This window comes from Pocillopora verrucosa, chromosome 10 (genome assembly GCF_036669915.1).
Source record: "Pocillopora verrucosa isolate sample1 chromosome 10, ASM3666991v2, whole genome shotgun sequence".
Taxonomy (NCBI): domain Eukaryota; kingdom Metazoa; phylum Cnidaria; class Anthozoa; order Scleractinia; family Pocilloporidae; genus Pocillopora; species Pocillopora verrucosa.
Window position 1 is genome coordinate 20,173,340 of NC_089321.1, and position 20,166 is coordinate 20,193,505.

General features: G+C 37.6%; 2 protein-coding genes across 3 annotated transcripts; one reads left to right on the top strand and one right to left on the bottom strand.

Moving 5' to 3' along the window:
• The first annotated feature begins 1,455 nt into the window (after window positions 1-1,455).
• On the top strand, window positions 1,456-15,224 carry LOC131774808 (leucine-rich repeat flightless-interacting protein 2-like). 2 transcript variants are annotated; one of them, XM_066173365.1, is made up of 14 exons: window positions 1,456-1,816; window positions 6,888-6,983; window positions 7,201-7,260; window positions 7,873-7,989; window positions 8,454-8,563; window positions 8,688-8,748; window positions 9,295-9,387; window positions 9,840-9,957; window positions 10,320-10,411; window positions 11,058-11,148; window positions 12,523-12,602; window positions 13,990-14,043; window positions 14,167-14,217; window positions 14,555-15,224. In XM_066173365.1, exons 1-14 carry the CDS (start codon window positions 1,727-1,729, stop codon window positions 14,654-14,656), a joined length of 1,215 nt encoding a protein of 404 aa, XP_066029462.1. In that variant the 5' UTR covers window positions 1,456-1,726; the 3' UTR covers window positions 14,657-15,224. The 2 variants fall into 2 exon arrangements, with proteins under 2 accessions (XP_066029462.1, XP_058946875.1); XM_059090892.2 differs by having other exon boundaries at window positions 10,323-10,411.
• Window positions 15,225-17,155: 1,931 nt separating this feature from the next.
• LOC131774836 (uncharacterized) lies at window positions 17,156-19,942 on the bottom strand. The gene is made up of 4 exons (XM_059090915.2): window positions 19,740-19,942; window positions 19,428-19,651; window positions 18,960-19,050; window positions 17,156-17,896 (listed from the first exon to the last, which is right to left on the bottom strand). Exons 1-4 carry the CDS (start codon window positions 19,858-19,860, stop codon window positions 17,493-17,495), a joined length of 840 nt encoding a protein of 279 aa, XP_058946898.2. The 5' UTR covers window positions 19,861-19,942; the 3' UTR covers window positions 17,156-17,492.
• Window positions 19,943-20,166: the final 224 nt, after the last annotated feature.

Consider the following 20,166-nt stretch of genomic DNA (forward strand, 5'->3'; position numbering starts at 1 on the left):
GCCAAGGAGCGAGTCTATGGGGCCGTGTTTTATGTGGCTGGCTATTTTCGTCGTGGAACCAATAAAATAGAGAGGTGACAATAGGCTCAGACAAGCGAATATGAACAGTTTATATTATTTTATCTCAGAAGATTACGGGGAACGGTACTGATAAAAACCGCAACGATTGGAGTATTGCAGAGGATACATTCCCTTAATGTGTAATAGGATTCCAGAAAACGTTATCTGACTGTCCTCATCGAAATATTCAATACCCTAACTCCATGGAGTGACCGAGACAGAATTTCTCCTTACAATATCAATACGATATCAAGCAGACGAGTGATGAGAATAAAGGGAAAATATCATTTGGGAGTTAATCAGCTGATCCAACACCAAATTCTCTGAACTAACATCGTAAGAGTTGTATGATAGACAGTAAAGAGAATCACGGCTAAAGAAATCTTGGGAGAAAAAATGTTAACACTGAGGTGACAAGAATGAACGCAGTTCAATGAGGTTTTAGCACGAGTAGTTTTAGGTTGTTTTGTTTCATGTAAAAGTGGTTTACTTCTAAAAAAAAAAAAGGTATAGAAATCTGAAAAATGGGCAAGGGTGTTATGAGCATCCCTCACAGAATCACTCGAATTTCCGAGAACTTTACAACTTCTTGATTGGTTTCAGTTCGATTGCACGCTATTAGGTCAGTATCTCTTTCAGCCTGAACACCAGCACGTACGTTCAATTACAGACGTCACATTGAAACTCGTTGTCTTTTCAATGCAGTCTCTAGTACTTCTACATACTCAATAACTATTCAAAAGAAAGCTGATTATCGACGCTCTCTCCACTAGGCCTGCATACTTTTTTGATAACTGGGAAAAAACGAGCATTACAATTTTTGCACTCTTTTTTAATGAAAGTTGCACTACTAGCATAATCAGCATATATCAAGTGTTTTTGTTGGAAACTTTAGCAAAGTTAAAAAATTTTCAAGTTCGGTCATCAGTTCAGTCTATTTTCAATTCAGCATTGTCTTGGGAAAAGAAGAAGGTTGTGTCATTCGTCGTATAGAGGACTGGAAACACTGTAAGTACAGAATGCGTCGGTTCCAGTTCCCGCTTTCACAAGAAAAAAAATGGCAGTAGCTGGTTATGTTTATCATAACAAGTATCTCACTCAAAATAAAGAAGAAGAGTGTCATACTCTATTAATTAACAGTAAATATCTAACTCAGACTGATTTTTTTTTTTTTTGAAAAGCAAACCATAGGAGAAAAATAGCATTATTTCCAAAACGAGCATAATTTTGAGCATGATTTGAAAAAAAATCAAGCATAGCTGGTGACATGATAGGGCTTACAGGCAACAGCCAACAGAGCCTGCCTCGCCCCCAAGTAGCCAAGGAGTACGGTCAGCGGATAGCACCATTTGAAAATGCCGGCGCATGTATTCTGTTACTTTTGATCCGGGAGATTCCACCAACAGGCGACTATGGCGGAAAAGTGGTGCTACGAAGCGAATAATATTTGCCTTGCCTTGTGAATTTATTTTAGGAGTGTTGAACTAAGCAAAGCAGATAATTAGGCTTTCCCTGCCGGACTCCTTCGTAGAAAAACTACAAAACGAGCGGACTTAATGTGTACAATTTGTGGAAACAGATGTAAGTTCTAGTATTCAATCCAGACTAGCTGATTGCTTAAAAGTTGCCGAGGAAGGTGTGTGTTTGTGTGACTTCATCGTTCAAAATGAGCTCAGCACACGGTGGCAGAAGGAGACCGCTTACTAGGACAACGTCTTCTTCAGAAGACCAGGCCTTAAATCAAATTGCTCGTGAGGTAAGAGATAATTTGTTCTTAATCTTTTCAACGTGAATTTTGATTCGTGTCGGGAGATTCACTTACTGGACCAGAAATTTTAATGCTGACGAAGAACTTATGATTTTTCGCATACTGCCGAGTAATTGAACGCTTTTGTTATGGTTTTTTGGTTCGTTACGGATAAGTTTTCAAGATTCAGTCTTTCCTGAATTTCTTGGCGTTTCAGTTCACTCGACGTACAATTCGTGTACATGAATGATGTAAATTTCTAGTGACAGTTTTACATTAGTGGAGCAAGTCACGATTTTCCGGTGGCTGTGGCACTCACTGTTGAACACATCCTAAAAATAGTTTCGAGTCGAAAGTTTGTTCCTTTCATTTCAGTTTTGCTTCTTTGTCTTCGCTAGCGTCGGGTAGTTCCCGAGTTTCATAGCTTTCGATAACATAGCATTTATCTCTTGCCTGTGGCGCCGGGGCGTGTTGGTGTTGTTTATTATTTACGATTGCTACCACTTTGACTTTTTACGGTGGGCGGCCGCCTAAACCATTTCCTGTGTAGATTCAGTACGTTCCAACTATTCATGGTTTATGTTCAGCTGCTTTTTGAACCAAGTAACTTTTTAATCGCTAAAGGTGTTCATTTACCGTTAGTCTTTCATTCGAATTTTAACCGTTCTACAAGTGATAAAAATCGTCGCACTTCAGTTTACTCCTGTTTTGAAATGACAATCAAAGTCACTGATATTGGAATTAAAACCATTCTGTCGATTGAGCAGTTAACTCTTCAAATTGCTTGTATTTGGTGATGAATTTGTAGGTTTAGCAAGTTACACTTTCAATTTGCAGCACACAGAATTGTTAATAGACATGTAGACGAATGCATCCTTTTGAAACCAGAATAACATGTGTGTGAATGTTTATCTCATGTAAACACAATGCTTTTAAATATATTTTTCTTCATGACAAAAGATAAATGGCAGTGATTAAAGAAAAAATGAGATAGAAGTCCTTTTAAACCCTTAGTTTAGTCACTTTGCTTGTTCTCAATAGCATTCTTGAAACATTTCCTTTGGTACTGACAGAGAATTTGCCTTGCAATTGAGAACTTCTCTATTCTGATCATTTCCTACATTCTGATGACTTAAGCATTGATATTGTAAAGAGAGATTAGATTCCTGTCACTCTTAGGGGTTGAATGTTTAAGCTGATGTTGTTCTCCTGAAAGTTGACATTATTAGTGCAGTGATGAGAGGGTTCACTTCCCAGCAGTTTGGCCCAGGTTTGGTTCAATAACCCACTGTCATGCAGGATTTTCTTAAGGGTAGAAGGCAAATAAGTAATAGTTGGTGGCCAGGTTATCATGAACACTAGGCTGTTTTGTGAGATTACGCAGAAGTTGAAATGTCAGTTTAAATGTGACCATGAAAGGCAAAACCGTCAGATGACAAACGGTTTACTAACAGTCCTTGAAGTGTTTGAACAGTTTGCCTAACCATTCAAATGGGTGAATAAATTATTTGAACAGTTTGGTCAGCCATTCAAATGGATGAGTAAAAATTTCGAACGGACGGGCAAACCATTTGAATGGTTGAATAAAGGATTTGAATGGTTTGGTCAGCCATTTGAATTGATGAGTAAAAGTTTTGAACAGACAGACAAACCATTGGAATGGATGAATGAATTATTTGAACAGTTTGATTAGCCATAGAATGGTTTGCTTTGCCATTTGAATGGATGAGTAAAACTTATAATGTCGAATGGACTGGCAAGCCATTCAAACAGATGAAAATATTATTAATCTGTACGATTGGTTGTATAATTGGTTTGCCAATCATATGGATGAATAAATTGCTTACAGGAACGTTGGGCAACGCTGCTGTATATTGTTCTCATTTAATTTGTCGTTGTTGTCAATTTCAAGGCCTTTATTCTCACAATCAAAAATGGAGATTTTCAATTTCTCATCAAAAAAATGTTATCAAAAACATGTTATCAAAAAAAATCAATGCTCTGCTGATAGACCATAAACTGTGGGCCACTTTGTACTTGATTTCATTAACTGAAATTACTGAGATATGAATGCCATACAAATGAGGAAAGTAAAACCAAAACTTGAACATGTTTTAAAGTTGTTTTGTTAAACAAAGTGTATTTTTTTTCTTTGCAGAAACTTCTTAACCTTATATTTTTTACTTATATTTAGGGCATCGGAAATGCAAGTTAGCAAGTACTTGAATCCTTTGGAAAATTAAGTTTTTCAGTTCTCCATTTATGATTTTCATTCAAGTAAAAACAAATTTAACAAAACATGTTTTGGTGGTGTGAATAGGGTATAAGTCATGGCTAGAACCGCTTTTGATGTTGCATGATATTGACCTCACAATAAAAAAAAAATAGTAATGAAGTTAATTTGCCTGGACAGTCAATAATTTGCTAACCTGTTAGATATTAATCTTGCCTTTAATAGCACGCCAAATTTTCTCTTTTCTTCTGACGACTCCACTGAAAACTTTGCAAATACTAATGCTTTTAAACGTTTCAGTTTGTTCCTATCCAATCACTGTTTTCCATGGGTTCCATCTGTGTTACTGGCACCCAGCTCTTGTTTTGTGGAAAAGAACTGCAGAAGTTTGAGGATGCAAAGGTGCCTTTGTTCCTCCACTTTCAACATTGCTCTACTTCCTTCACTTTACTTGGTGAATAGTCCTCACCGTTTTTCTCTGCCAATTAGAGCAATTTCCTTATTCAGTGAAAATTTTCATGACTTAGAAATGACTCTTTTGCAAGTGCTTGCCTATTTTATAATTTAGTACCTAACATTTTTAGTTATTGTCTGAAACTGTTTGTCGTCATGGTTTAAAATGATAGCTGAGTTAATCGTTTGTCTCACAATTTAGTCACAAAGATGTGGATCGCGAAATTTCAACCACTATGCTGAGTATCTGTAGAGAAATGAATGCAATATTCTCCTTTTGTGCAGATGAACAGAAGGGACATCAAACTGTTGAACGGATGCTGCAGTTCTCTGAACGGACACCTCTAAGTGGTGAACGGTTGCAAAAACTATTTGAATGGATGCTAATGTATTTCAAACGGATATGCAAACTGTTTGAATGGTTTGTCGAACGCTTTGAACAGATTTTTTTTAGGCATTCGAACAGAAAACGAATAGATAAAGAACAGTTTACCCATTCAAACGGATAACTGTTAGTGTCCATTTTACTTTTCACGGTCACAAATGTGTCACTTGTTCCTTAAAGTTTCCTTAACTCTTTGAGAAAATTTTGAACCTAATATTGATGCACATGCTAAAACCTTTTGCTGGTAAACTATATATTCAATTCCACTCAAAATTGGTTTATTGGCCAGTGCACAAATTTCTTTGATGTTATTTGATTTTTTTTGTGATACTGTTGTTAACATACAAAGCACTGAATGAATTGACGCCACCATATATTATTGACCTTTGAGACATTTATATACCTCACCATAATATTAGATTGTCAACCCATGAGAAATTGGAAATGTCACATTATAATTTAGGTTATTATGGTTATAAGTATTGGTTTCATCTCTTTGGAATTCTTTACCAAAGTATATACGATTATGCCAGACTTAAGATTTTTTAAAAAAAACAGTTGAAGATGTATGTTTCTCAACAGGTGCATGCCACTCTCTTTATAGTGATTAATAGTATTTCAATATTTTGTGCTAGTGTTGAGCTTGTAAATTCTGTATTAGGTCTTTTAAGGGAGCTCCTTAGGGTTACAGACTGTGTGAGATCTGGTTGCAAACATAGCATGAGCTTTAAAAGTGTCAACATGCAAAACAAACATGGTGGCTTGATATGATTTTATGACTGTTATCTGAAAAGGTGTGTTAAAAACAGTTTAACACAAAACAGTTTTTCTGTGATGGAATCTAGGGTTTCCAGCAACTGCACCTATAAAAATCATAGGTTTATAGGAAAAGATTATCAAAAGGTGGCAGATTTGAAAGTCTACGCATGATCAGATACCGATCTTGGCAAAGTTCTTTTCCATTACATAATGTTTTGCAACAAAGAAAATAGGGATCTTTTGAGAAAGATTTATAGGATTTCCTTCAATGAAATTTCCTAAGATTTGCTGAACCATCAAACATATTTGTGCCCTTTCTAGTGCCTGTTGATAAATACAATTCATAGAGGAAGGAAATAGCAAATGGCAAGGAAAATGGCTTGGTAAATCTTATTTTTCTTGGCTTTTAAATGATCAGCTGAACAATTTTCACAAATTGTGAAAATTTTGAGAGATTTCACCAATGCAAATTGAAGAAAATCAAAGGCAGAACTAAATTATCACTGGCAAGCACCTCCCTTTGTGTAGCCTTAGCTTAATAACAAAAATCATTTTGATAATATTGACTACAGCAAACAATAGTCTGAACCTTGCTCATTGCCTTTTGATGGCTTTTAGTTATCTTGAGAAGCAAAAAAATAAAAATTATCTAGAAAAACATTTCACTGGTGCACGTGCCAACATTGAGCAAAATCCCTATGGAGCATCCTAAATTTTAGTTTACCATGCTCGCTCTGTAAAGCACTTTTGGAAATTTATGGAAAAAGCACTATGTAAATGATTATTATTGCCATTCTATTATGATATTGATGCTTAAGTAGCAGGTTAGTCCTTAAAAACCCTAACATCAGTATGCATGTTTTCCAAATTTTTCTGTATGCATTTCCTGTGGCACTCACAAGGAGAGTTTAACAGTCAATAACTTCTTGAGTTCATGATCATTTCCCTCATTTTCATGACCTTAATGGTTAATTTAGGTCTGATATTGTAAGGAGAAATAAGATGCTTATCACTCTCAGGAATTATAGGTTAAGGATGGCAGACCTATCTGTCTAACAGCTCTTCATGACAGCTCTGGTCATGTTTGTCTGATTGCATTTTTGGATGTTTTTTTTTTTCTTGGTTTAATTATTTTGCTGAGTATATGTTTGTAGAAATCATCATTATTTATAGATTGTAGACCATTCATGTTTTGAATTTGACTCATATATTGAGTATTGAATTTGGTTGTGTGTGTGTGTGTGTTACAGGCAGAGGCACGTCTTGCAGCAAAAAGAGCAGCCAGAGCAGAGGCAAGGAGTATTCGTCTGAAGGAGCTTGAAAGGCAACAAGAAGAAGGAGGAAATGTTAGTCTTGATTGAAATTTACTTATTATTTAAGTACTTTGCAACTAAACATAATAAAACTCTAACCAAAGGTGATAAATTTCAATTAGAATAAAGATTGCTGGAGGTAGATGAAAACCCAACAAAAACACATTCAGTTGACTTGAAGTTATAGACATGTAGCTATGGGAATGATAGGAAATTAGATAAAAGATTCCCTCTGTTTCTAAATTTACAGGTTGATGATGATGAACAGGCTTTAAATGAGGAGCCACCCATTCCACCTGCAAGAAAGAAGGTACACTGTAGATACACTATTTGTGAGAAAGTGAAGATTATCAGCCGTAGTAACAAGTAGAACAACATCAGTGCTCCAAAGAGCAGCCAAGTTATTTTTCTTTTTTCTTTTTACAAAAGTGAATCTTCCCAAGAGTTGCTGATACAAATTCACAGCCATTCTTTATTTTAACCTCATCTATGAAATTTTCAAATGGCAGTTTATCAGCCAACATAACTTCAGAAGACCTCCAGGACTCTTGACAAGTCTTTTCTCATAAATTAAAACTGGCTTTGCCACATGTTCATGCATACGTGGATGTTGGTGAAAGACCACACATACCTCTTATTTTATAAGCTAAGCAGCATAGTTACCTTGTCTGACAATGTCCTTAAAACGTAATTGCAAATTGGCAACAAGGTTTCCAAATCAAATTTTTTTAATGAATCACAGGAGGAGGAAGATTTATGAAGAAGCAAATTGAACATGCTGTAAGCTAGATCTCTGTGATACAATGTAACTGGATTGTTGAAAAAAGCATAATTCACCCTTTTGTTGTCACTGTACTATTGTGCTTTACTTAGTCATAGTTTTTAGCTTTAATTTCCACAATTGTTTCCATCTTTGCAAAAGAATCCAGTGGCAAGATCAATTTCTACAGGATCTTCAAGCCTTAGTACTATTCAAAGAGACCAGAGTATAGACATGAATGGGCCATTGGTGCCAGAGAAAGTTTTAAAAAGTCTTCAGGTTTGTGATCATAGTTTTTTTTCTTTTTTTTAATAGAAGAGTGGACATCAGAGCTGATGATGTCGAGTTGATGTTTTATAGATCAGAATTTCCAATTTCAGTAACTACAATGTAGCTTTCCCTTTTCATCACCTCTAAAAACTTTCTGGTAAACACCATGAAAACATTTGACCTTCTGGTAAATCATCTCAACAATGAACATGAGAGCAAGCCTTGTATTTTTTGAAACACACATGTTTTTATTTAAATGATTCTGCTTTGGTAAAGGGCTAACTCTTGAAATCTCCCCTTTGGAACTCTTTATGGTGGCCAATTTAGGTTATCAACCCAGTTGATAATACTGAATTACCTTGTTTTATTTAACCCAAGATAACCAGATTTTGGAAATTAAGGGCTCAAAAGTCACAATTAGTTGTAACAAGGGGAATGTATTTCATCACTTCATTTGTTGTGTTGATATTCAGGAAAACCTGAAAGAAATTGAAGATAAGTACAGAAAGGCAATGGTTTCCAATGCTCAGCTGGACAATGAGAAGCAAGCACTACTGTATCAAGTGGACTGTCTGAAAGACAGGTACTTATGTATGGTAGAGATTGTTGTGCACATCCAGGAATAAAGTCAGTGATTGTGTAAACAGGATCAAAAAAGTTCTTTTTTGATCTACTTAACAATAGTTTTATTTGATATCACATTTTAGACTTGTTGAAGAGGAAGAGATTTCAGGTGAAGTAAAAGCTGAATTCAAAGAAAAAGCAAAGGTAATTGCAGAGACAAATTAAAAGGCAATTTAGACTTTTAGAGGTCGTTTTCACCAAGTATATATTCAGTAAAAGTTTGCGGAAAAAAGGCTCATATGCAGGGTTCAATATTGTGACCAGCTGTTCATCAATGCAACTTAGAATTTGATGTTGGCAATCAGCATTTGATTTCTGGTTGTCAGCAGGCAACCAACTCGATGTCTTTTAGTGTTCTCTATGTAAATTAGCTCTTTAGAAGGAAACTCTTCAGGTGCGTATACACCCAGCTGGTGTTTGTTGAAGAGCAAGAATGCTCTACATAAAGAAATGTATCTAAAAGTTGAAGTTTTTGTACTTCCTTGTGAGCTAAAATATTTCACAATCAAATTTGTTCCATCTAGCGACTGAACCAAAATGTTTTGATAGCCCTTTGGCCTCCTGCTAAAAAAGTTAACTTTGTTCTTTGGTTTGATGTAGGCTTTATATTTCTTCTTATCAAACTTTTTAAATTATTCTTTTTTCAGGTAAAGCTATCTGATGGTTATGAATTCTTTGTTTCCTTTTCAGGAATGCAGTAGATTTGAAAAGACCATAAAAAGCAAGGAAGAAGAAATTCAACAACTCAAGGAAGCCATTGAGTTTAGAGATAATTTCTTGGCGGTAAGAAGTCATTAATACATGTATAAGATTGTTTATAAGATTTTAAGACAGTGTGCTTTCTCTCACGACAAAACATGGCTTTAGCAGAAAAAAAAACCAGGATTTGAAACAAATTTTGTTTCTGCAAAAACATATGAACTGTGTTGCATTGTCAACTTCTCCATGAACTAAGAAATATCCCAGATAGATGTTAAATTGGATGTTATTTAGTTGCCTTAAGTTTGCTGTTCTCTCTGTTTTAATTATAATTTTCCTAGTAGGCATTACCTTAATCCATTTGACACCTTAAATCCAATAATTAGCCAAATGATACCCTTTTTTAAAAAAATTATTTATATTACACTTGCATTCCAATTTCAAATTATTTTCTCTTGCACCCTTTGCCACAATGCTGTGGCACATGTGCCTGAATCTTTGTAGGGTAAACTAATGATTTGTTGTTGTCCTTTCAGGAGCGAGGTCTTTCCTTGTACGAAGATCAGGTTCTGAAGGATGGTGAGGATGATGAAACTAGCACAGTTAGTTTAAGGGATGCTCTCAGTTTGGCTGTGCCTGATGAAACATCTTCAGGTATGAATTGTTAGACTAGTGCTAGACCTTAAGATAGTATTGAGTGGTTCCTGCATGACTTTGCCAGACAGACTTTTGCCTCCATCCTTCTCAGTTTTTCTTGTTTTTAAAGAAAAATTAGGTGTTCCCCTGTTTAGAAAGTTAATTGAAAAATGTTGGACAGTACTGCACAAGACCAATTTTCCATTCATACTGGTACTAATGCAGAATGGTATGAATGCAGTGAGATCATTGCTGCTGAGTTATACAATGATGAAATCTCACGAAACAGAGTTTCTGAATATATACATGTAATTCAAACATTTATAAGAACTAAGGATTCACTTGCTGTCATTGTTTTTATTTTTCTATCATTTATTCAGAAGATCGAAGCAGTGTATCTGAACCACTAAAGAGTCGTTCAAACAGTCGGCGGCCATCTTTGTCAGATGAAAAGGATGTTTTAGTTTTACAGGTGCTGAAAGGTTTTTTTTCAGTTTGTTTTTATCTCTAGGTTAGTTAGTTGAAATTTTTCTCTGGTTCAAGTTTTTCTGTCCTGCTTTGTTTGATATTGAAAGAAAATGAGATTTTGGCTGTGGATGCAATAGATAAAAATCAAACTTTTGTACTTAGAAATGGCAACATTATGTGAATTACACTTGGTGTGTTTCTTTTCTTTGAGTACATCTGAGGTTTGATTCCACTATCACTCCATTCCCAGATGTGGATGCGACAGGTTGAGCTGGGTACTAGTCACTAGTCCACAATTATACAGTATGGCCTTCAAAAGTCAACAGAAATCAGGGAGACTTACCTCTTTAACTCCCCACCTGATCCAGACTTGATTTCTCCTTACATTATCTAAACAATATCAAGCAGACAAGTGATGGGAATAAAGAAAAATATTAGTAAGGAGTTGGGATTATTAGTTGATCCGATACTAAATTCTCCAAACTAATATAAGAATGGTATGGCAGACAGTAAGAAAAAAGACTGATGAGATCTTGGGAGTGAGTAGGTTGAAAAGGGGATTTCAAGTTGTGACAAGCAAGAGGAATTTATGACACATGTATCTGATACTGATGATTCATTGTATTTGACTCTTTTCTCTTCATTACCAGATAAAGAATCTTCAAACAGAAGTAGCATCTCTGAAGAGAGAAGATATTGAGACGCCCAAAGCAATCACGGCTGATTTAGAAGAACTTAGAAGTATGTGTTGTTTTGTTGAGATTTACCATCAACAAGTTAATTGCAATTGTGGAAACACAATTTTTTAGACTGCAAGTAGTCTTCATTGCATTTTTGACAGGGTTATATTTCCAGTTTCCATTGTTCTGTTGTTTTGATAACATTTGAACCAGGCCAGCAGGGTTTAGCTCTTCTCATAGCAGCTTTCGGCTGTAGCTTGAAAAATTGGTAGTGCATAGGCACCTGTAAAGTAATTTTGCTGGAGATCTGTGAAAATTTGATCCTTGCCAAAAAAAATTATCCTGTCCTGGGGACTCGTGTAACAAGAAGGGCATGTCCTTCTCTTAGGACATCTCTCTCCCGCCTTTCTTTTTCATATGGTTGTTTTTCAAGATTTGCTTGGATTGTGGGTTCCACCTGTGTATCAGTACGCTTATAAGGGAAAGAAAATTCATACGTTTCCTCAGGGTTAGATAGTCAGTTTCTTATGTACGTGTTGCAAAAACAAGGTTTTCTCGTGTTGGGGAAAGGCTTAGCTTTTCCCATCTGCATAAACCAAACTGCAATGTTATGTCTTGTCGAACAAATTCTGTGACAGTGACACCGAAATAATCTCCTACCTCTTCTTGTTGTGTTCTTGTGTTGCCATAAATGATAGCTTCATGGTTAAGTTAAAACTCATTTCACTTACATGCACAGGTGAATTAACGCGTAACGCAGTAATACATAACGAATGCATTTATGGATGCAAACTAACGTAAGTTAACGAACGATAAAAGTGACGGCGTCCTAATCATGTGATTGTAACGTCTACTAATTGCTGAGTAAAATTTGTAACAGTTTCATCACTAATCTCATTTCCTCGTCTTACTTACCACTTGAATTAACACGTTATTAAAACATGCGTTGCGTTAAATGACTTAAGGTAAATTAGATTCATTCAAAACAGACGCTGTCTCGCTGAAGTTGAAGGTGCTTGCCCGGTGGTATCAGGGCGCTCCACTGCAGCGAGCCAGCCCTCAGATTGAATATCACCCTCATGGTTGGCAAATCTCTGCAACCCAGCTATGAGTAAGCTTCCCCAACGCCTGTCAACCCTGCTTAGATCAATGAAGGGAATAAGTAAAGGGGGTTGGGTGGGGTAGCGATTGTAAAAAAGTTACGAAAGTGCCCGGGATCGCTGGAAGAGCGGCCTTTGCCAAATTTCTCGACGGCTCAACGATGTCAGCGGTAACACACTTGCAGCGTTCCACGTAAGCTTGCACCTGTGACAATGACTGCTGACCGGAAAGGCCCGCTTTGCCTTGTGAAATTTTGAACGTATTCCAACTTGTATTTAGGTACAAAGTGTCAGTATTTTACAAATTATTATGCTATCTTTCCCTTTCCTTCCAGGAGAATTTAGTAGGCAAATAAATGATTTCAAAATAAAGCTGCAAAAAGCAGAGCAGGACAATGCGCGGCTTGAAGGACTTGTAAGTAAAACTGAATGGCTGAAATAGCTTAAACTCATCTCCATGCCACTTGTCAATCAGTCAGTCATTTGAAAGAAGAGAGTATTGGACAAAACGCTTACTAAATCGAATTCATTTATCGAAATTCTTGTCTTATCCTCACAAGTGACACTGAGCCTATTTCAAACTCTTACATAGGAATACGCCAGAAGGAGAGAAGAAGGGTTGTGTGACGAGTGCAAGAAGTTCTCTAAGGGATAAACTTTCTAGTTTAAGTAGTGCCTGTGAAAATATAAGAGAGGGTTCAGGGGGTTTTTTTTAAGGTTTTAAGTAGCCGGAGCTTTTTTAAAGGTAACCGGCTGTGGGTCCGGAGTGGTCTCGAAACTGCTCTTTCCCAGTTTCCTGCTCGCATAATTATGTATTCATATCTCGAAATCCAATATGGCGGACAAAACGTCATATCGTTCGTACTTTCCTGCCACCGCAGCAAGATTTGTCAAAAAGACAGTCCCCATCAGAACGTTTTTAAACTAACCTTGGGTCAGAGGTCTTTTTATGTTTTCAGAAAAGATAGGCAGTGCAAATTTATGTTTTTATTGAGCCCAAGTTTAGACCTGATAAACATCATCACTGTACGGGCTCTCGAAGCAATGAAAGTAGCCGGCGAAACCTTGCAGAGAAGCCGGCGTACTTCGCCGGCTGCCGGCTCTTATCTACAACCCTGGGGTTACATTCAAACGTTCGTATAAAGTTGATATTCAGCAACCGCCCCTAGCCGCTTTAGGAACTTCGTTGCGGCGATGCATAATTTTTGGTTTCTTTTAAATGAGTTTTAAACCGAGCAAACAACCCTCGTTAGCGGGATTCTTGGAGGCTGTTGTCGAATTTCAACTGAAGAATAGAAAAGCAAGTGATATTAATGGTAATTTGTCGTAATGTTGAATGGACAGGTCTGTAAACTGCCTTAAATTGGAGTTGTTGAATGTACCTAGTACATGTTAAGTGATGAAGTTAAACCCCCGAACGTACCCTAACATACCTGCTTACTGGATGCGTAGGGGGAACAAATACCTTCCTTCTTTGCAAGAGAACTTGAAGATTTCTGACCGAAGGAGTTTAGTGCTAACTGTTACAAATTGTTAATCAGCCAAAAGCGGAACTTAAGTCACTAAAACTACGAGAAATTTAACTCATGCAATTGTCCAAAACAACGCTTCTCCCTTGGTACGTAATTTCTTTCACTATCTCAGTGATTTTACAATGATTTCTGCAGGCCCAAGGCAAAACGGCAATAAGTGGTCATTTCGCTTTCTGTCGCAGAGAAGTGTTGCGTGACAGACATTGCGTGAGTTTCTTCTGTGTTCTTCTTTACCGTCCATTATTGACTCGAATGTGAAATCTGCTCTAGGTGGCGAGACTGGAAAGTCAAGTGAAGCGTTACAAGACTCAGGCGGAGGCCGCGGTGAGAACTCTATCTTAAGTTCTAAGATGTCAGTTTACCCATAGTGCCGTTCTTGTAGTTTCTTATTTTCTTTTTTTATCTGATTCCTCAAGTTTACAATTTCAAAACTTCTGTTTCTCACAGGAAGCGACGGAGGATTCTCTTAAAGCTGAAAAAAGAAAGTTGCAAAGAGAGGTTTGTGTTAATGCATGTTTCTAGACTGTTTACTAGCTCGTTACTCACCCTCCGCTCCCCCTTTCCCTCTTCCCCTCCCTCTCTCTCTTTCCCCTCCCCCTCCCCCGACTCCATAGTGCTAATTCTGAAAGATTACCACTTTGAAATCAGAAGTTCTGGGGGTCGAATCTTCACGAGGGACGCGAAAGTGTTTTGTGTCCCAAGCTCCTGACAAATATTCTTGGAATTACAGAGACGTAGAAACTTCACGTAATGCCCTTTTTGTTGTTGTTGTTGTTGTTTGCGTTGTGGCAAGTTTTCGTTGCTCTTATTCTATTTCTCTCCCTTTTTATTGCAGCTTCGTAAAGCTCAAGATGAAATAGGCGAATTACAGACCGTTAACGATCACCTTCAGAAGAGATTCGATAAACTAAAGAGCAAAAGAAAAGATGACACGTAGTGCATGTAGATATAGTTTTGTTACTAATTCAGGGAACATTTGTATGTCGAATTCAATGAACAGAACCGACATATCCAGTTTGATCTGAGGCTAACAGGCCTGTTTGTGCAATAAAACAACATCGGTCGTTATCACTTCCCGATGAGTTTTGCCGTCATTAACTGTCACTATCATTGTTATAGTTTGTCTGATTGGCTGGAAATAGTTAACAAAGTGCCTCAAAAGGTTAACAAAATAGCAGAGACAGTGATTGATGAAAAATGACACCTGAAAGTACCATAGAAGATAATTTTATATGCGCGAGGTTATTTTATATTTTCCAACGTGAGATAGACGCATTTTCGTAAGGGAATGTTTAATAACTCGAGGGAATGGAGTGGAAAACGTAATGCCGTTTGTGGCTTACTTACTTATGACTTGCAGACCATATTAGTAGATATGAAGCTATTTTTTCCACAAATAGTTTTCTTTCAGTTAAATAGGAACACAATGCCTTTTGAACTGGCTTTAACAGCATTTTGATCGCTTTCAATGCGTAGTAGTCAATAAACCTGGTATTCAAGCCAAAGTACGGAGTGGAAATTGTTTTTACAGGAAAAAAAATGTTGTTTACTTAGTGATTAGTAATTGTTAATGAAGGGAAATTTAAAGGTTTTCTGAGTGTAATCGTTTTGCTTCTAGGAATTTTAAACACATAGTTTTCTTCGATAGAATCAATACATTGTTTCATTGCTGAGCAACAGGAGGCGAAAATGCACAAACTTATCGGCTGGAACTGCACTTGATATGACACCAAATTCTCTTAGCTAATTGAAATGAAATGATTCGCGACTAGCGGGGAGTAATGCTCAAATGATAGAGGAAGTGGAAGGTTTCATCCCTCCAATACTTGTTATTCATTTCAGTGGTAATTATTAGCCGTAAGTGCAGCAAGAATGGCGCTAAAAAGAGCCTGATTAGCATATTGCATCATCTAATCGCTCTAACGAAGGGCTAACGCTCGAAACGTCAGCTTTTTTACCCTTTACGGTGGCTAATTTACGTTTTCAACCCAGTTGTTAACACTAAATTACCTGCTATACTCTCCCACCGACGCAGCACCACAGTTTCCTTAGAAACTTACCCCTTTATTAAGTTGATGACGGTTGGAGTCCATTGAGCCTATCTGTATTTGTGTGCCATTTCGAATTGTCATTATAACTGAGACAAGTAATAATTAGGTTTACTTTTTCGCAAGACGCAAACGTTTCATTTTATTCTGACACGATATATGGAAAAATTCTGATAACATTGTTATCCGACGTTAAAAGCATGTTTTTGGTAAACGGTTGCGTCCAACTGAAGATTTTCTTGCGCGGGGTCGCGCCACACTCTGAGGCATTCACGTAGTACTCATGTGGAGCCGAACCTGTATTAAGCATGGGTACATTCAACAACTCCAATTTGAGGCAGTTTACAGACCTGTCCATTCAACATTGCGACAAATTACCATTAATAGCGGAGCTCGCAGAGCGTAGCCCCATAATTATACAAAATAGTAGTAACCCATCAAGCCGAAAAAATTTGGATGTACGACCGTACGACCGTACAGGGCGCTACTTTTAACATGCGTGGTCAACTGTACCGCGGGCTCGCTAACGCCACGGCTTTAATTTGTTCTGCACTGGGCTCCGAGTCGGACGACCCGGGTTCTAGTCCTAGCCGGGGCAAGGCGTTGTGCCCTTGAGACGTGCGGGAAAAAAAAATGCGAGCTCCACTTTTAGGCTTGGCTAAATCTATATATTATCAATTGTTTTTCTATTCTTCAATTGAAATTCGACAACAGCCACCACGAATCCCGCTAACGAGGGTTGTTTGTACGGTTTAAAACTCGTTTGAAAGAAACCAAAAATTATGCATCGCCGCAACGCAGCAACGAAGTCCCCCAAAGCGACTAGGGGCGGTTGCTGAATATTAACTAAGCGATCGATTTTCAAAGTCCCGAAATTTTTAACCCTCTAAGTTCAATAATTTTCACTTCTGTTAAGCGGTTGTGGTCATGTTTGACCGAGCCCCAACGGCCTGTTTGTATTGTCTTCCACCTGTATTGAACGGTCACTTACAGTGGAACCACACAAATAAAACTAAGAATAATCTTTCGAGTAAAAAAGATCCCATGTTTGTCTCCGAAAATCAATTTCAGGACTTTGAGTTCTAACATTCTTAATACTTTGCAGATTATCTTTGGACTGTTGGGACAAATACGCACGAACATCACGCCAATCATTCGCTGATCAACCTGTATTAAGCGGTTTCTCTTTGGGTGACCGCTTAAGACAGGTTCGAAGGTAGTACCCTCGGAAAAGTGGTCCTCATCCAATATTCCATACTGATGACTTATTTAATTATTCATCGCCATTCATGTTTGACCTTCAAGGCATCATTTCAAAGTATTTAGAATGTCAAGTAAAACCGAGAATGTGATAAAGAACAAAAGCACGAGTGCCAAGATCTGTCCATTTTTTTTAATGCAGGGTTTTTACAGCCTTTCGTGTATTAATCAAACGCATGAGTTTATCTCCCTCAAAAGAGGACTTCTCCAGACATGATCATCTTTACTTATATACATTCTGTTTTAAAATCTTAGCATATTAACAAACTGATCCTATTTCTCCGTTCCTTCATGGCTTATGGCTTATACTTTATTCTTTCTATAGAAGTTTTATTTTAAGGAGCGGTTATCTTTTTCTTCACATATTTTGGTTACAAATTTCACCAACTACATGATCATATTACTTTAATGGAATCGTTCACTTGTTAACTATTCTTTACAACTAGCACTTTTGGGTTAACTGGGCTAGAGAACTCTTTGGCAAGCAGTTCCCATGGTTCGGTTACAAGAGATATCGTTCCAACGCTGTTCGCTAGATGGCGAGGAAAGACCGTACATGTGACCACATGGCTCAGAAGCATTTCCATTCGGCTCACCTGGAGCCCAATTCTTGTAAACTGGAACTGAATGGTCATACCAGTAGAAATCATTCGCTGTTGAGTTCCACTTCAGCCCAATCCGAATATAGTTCACAGACGGAGCTTGCCTTGTTGCGAGGTCCCAGACGAACTTGTTCTCTTCGGCGCTGTTAATCTTCACCAGTTCCCCTTTGAGGCCGCGGCAGAACGTTTGAGCTTGGAGCCAAGTCATAGCAAAGTCATTGAATAAGTAACAGTTATTTTTGAACAAATTCCATCCTGTTGGACAGACTAAAAACGATTTGAACATTTAGTAAAAATCAACAAGTTGGTAGGGAACGTCTTTTATACGTGAAAACCTGTAAATGTCTTAACATTTATGAAAAATAAATAGTTCCCTGTCTCCCCGAAGGCCAAAGAACCAATTCGTGACCGGCAGGAGGCTCCATACGGTTTTTTGACGGCACGAGATCTGGGTGCAAACATGGCATAAGCTTTACAAGGCACTATGCAAAACAAACATGGTGGCACGATACGCACGATTGTTATCTGAAAGGGTGTGCTAAAAACAGTTTAACTCATTGCAGTTTTTATGTGATGGAATCTAGGGTTTCCAGCAACTGCACCTGTAATATTCATAGGCCCAAAAGGAAAGCATCGTGGGAAAGATTGCCAAAAGGCGATGGACTCGATAGTTTACCCATGCAGTCAGGTATAGATCTTGGTGAAATCCTATTCCATAATTTAATGTTTTGCGACGAACTTGAAAATAGGGATCTTTCGAGCAAGATTTATCGCGTTTCCTTCAGTGGAATTTCCTAAGATTTGCTGGACCGTTAAACAAATTTGTGCCCTTCCTAGTGCCTGTTGATAAAAAAATTCATAAGGCTAAATTTGAGATAGAGGAAGTAAACAAAAAATTACAAATAGCGAGGAAACTTCCTCAGTAACCCCTATTTTTTCGGCTTTTAAATGATCGGGAGGACAAATTTCACAAATTGTGGAAATTTTGAGAGATTTCACCGTAGCAAATTGAAGAAAATCAAAGGCAAAGCCAAACAGTATCGTTGATGAGCGTCGCCTAAAACAAACGATGGTGCGAACCTGGCTCATCGCCTTTTTTATGGCTTTAAATGACCTTGAAAAGCAAAAACAAAACAGATTCTAGAAAAAACATTACGCTGGCGCGCGCGCTAACATTGAGCAAAAACCTTTTTTTCTTGATTGAATAGCATTTTGAGTTGCGCCCACAGCTAGCAGGTTCCTCAAACGGAAATAAAAAAACTCCCTTTTTAAATAAAATAATTGAAATGAAAAGAGACCAAACTTAGGATAAATTGATAACTGTACTCACATTTTTCACAATGTTTCCCCTTGTAGCCTGAATGACATTGACCTCTCTTTGTTTTTCCGCTGCGCCGGAGGGAGACATCAATGCACGAGATCTAGAGTCATAAATGAACGAGTCAAAAAACTGTTTCATAGGTAGACTATGCAATGATGTTTCGATAAGCTTTATCACGTATTTTTTCTTTACCGAAAATTCATCTCAGGCCCCTTGCAGTCTTTTCGATGCGATGCGCTCTTATCACTTTCTATTTGTTTCTGTTGATCTTTCAGTCACCTCAAAACTTCAAGAATTCGGTTTTCTTAATATCGTGGAATTCTTAAGTTCACATGCACTTTGCGTTTGGCGTTAGTTGAAGTAAGGGGTCAGCACTGGACTAACATAATTCCTATGGGCACTCCAGATCTAAGTTACTGACTCTAACAAGCTTTTGTTGTACTGACTTGAGGCCGAAATGTAAACAGGCAAACCAACCTGTAAGGAACCATAGTATATAGATCCTTTTTCGTGTTTGAAATCATTTGGTTTCAGCTGCCGTGAACTGTAGTTCATCTCACAGACGCGGTTTTTCGTTTTGTTTCCAGGTCGGATATTGAATGACTTGCAGTTCTTGTTATCACTTCCGAGGCATTGCAGGTGGCATTCAAAGTCGTGAGAAACATTAACGGTACGCAAGACATGTCCAGTTAAAACACGATCTAAAATGCAACGAGAAAGAACCGTCATTATTGAAAAATAATAGAAGAGAAACAAAATTGGAAATGATGTGTTTTAAATCATGCTTACCAGCTTGAGTTTCAAATATGCTTCCGCAAAATTCTTTGTTTGCCTTCGAATATGCATTTACCAGAAAACTTTGGAGAATCACAATGATGCCGTGGAACTTCTTTGGGGACAAAACAGCCATTAGAAAATATCCACTTGTTTCTCTTTCGAATTTCAGACGAATTTCCAGAACTTGTCGTAGATGCCCTGACGGCTATGACGTCTCATTTTTTATTCATGCGAATTTTAAACGGTCGGGGGTGATTCTCAAAAGGGAAAGGTTATTTAATGGGTTTTTCCGTGTTTACATAGCTTTTTTTAATTCGAGTGGTTTTGGGGAATACATCACAGGTTATTGAATTCAAGTCGCATTTGATGGTTTGTACAACTTTTGAGATTTTCCCAACTTCCAGAGTGCTTAGCCGAGGCCATGTATTAAACTCGCAAA

What these genes read in the sequence shown, in the direction of transcription:
- LOC131774808 (XM_066173365.1), top strand. Translation starts at nt 1,727, where the DNA reads ATGAGCTCAGCACACGGTGGCAGAAGGAGACCGCTTACTAGGACAACG. An exon ending in GTGGACTGTCTGAAAGACAG is followed by an intron (nt 8,564 to 8,687) that starts GTACTTATGTAT and finishes ATCACATTTTAG; the next exon opens with ACTTGTTGAAGAGGAAGAGA. An exon ending in AGGATGTTTTAGTTTTACAG is followed by an intron (nt 10,412 to 11,057) that starts GTGCTGAAAGGT and finishes CTTCATTACCAG; the next exon opens with ATAAAGAATCTTCAAACAGA.
- LOC131774836 (XM_059090915.2), bottom strand. Translation starts at nt 19,860, where the DNA reads ATGGCTGTTTTGTCCCCAAAGAAGTTCCACGGCATCATTGTGATTCTC. An exon ending in CATATTTGAAACTCAAGCTG is followed by an intron (nt 19,652 to 19,739) that starts GTAAGCATGATT and finishes GTTGCATTTTAG; the next exon opens with ATCGTGTTTTAACTGGACAT. An exon ending in TATACTATGGTTCCTTACAG is followed by an intron (nt 19,051 to 19,427) that starts GTTGGTTTGCCT and finishes TTATGACTCTAG; the next exon opens with ATCTCGTGCATTGATGTCTC.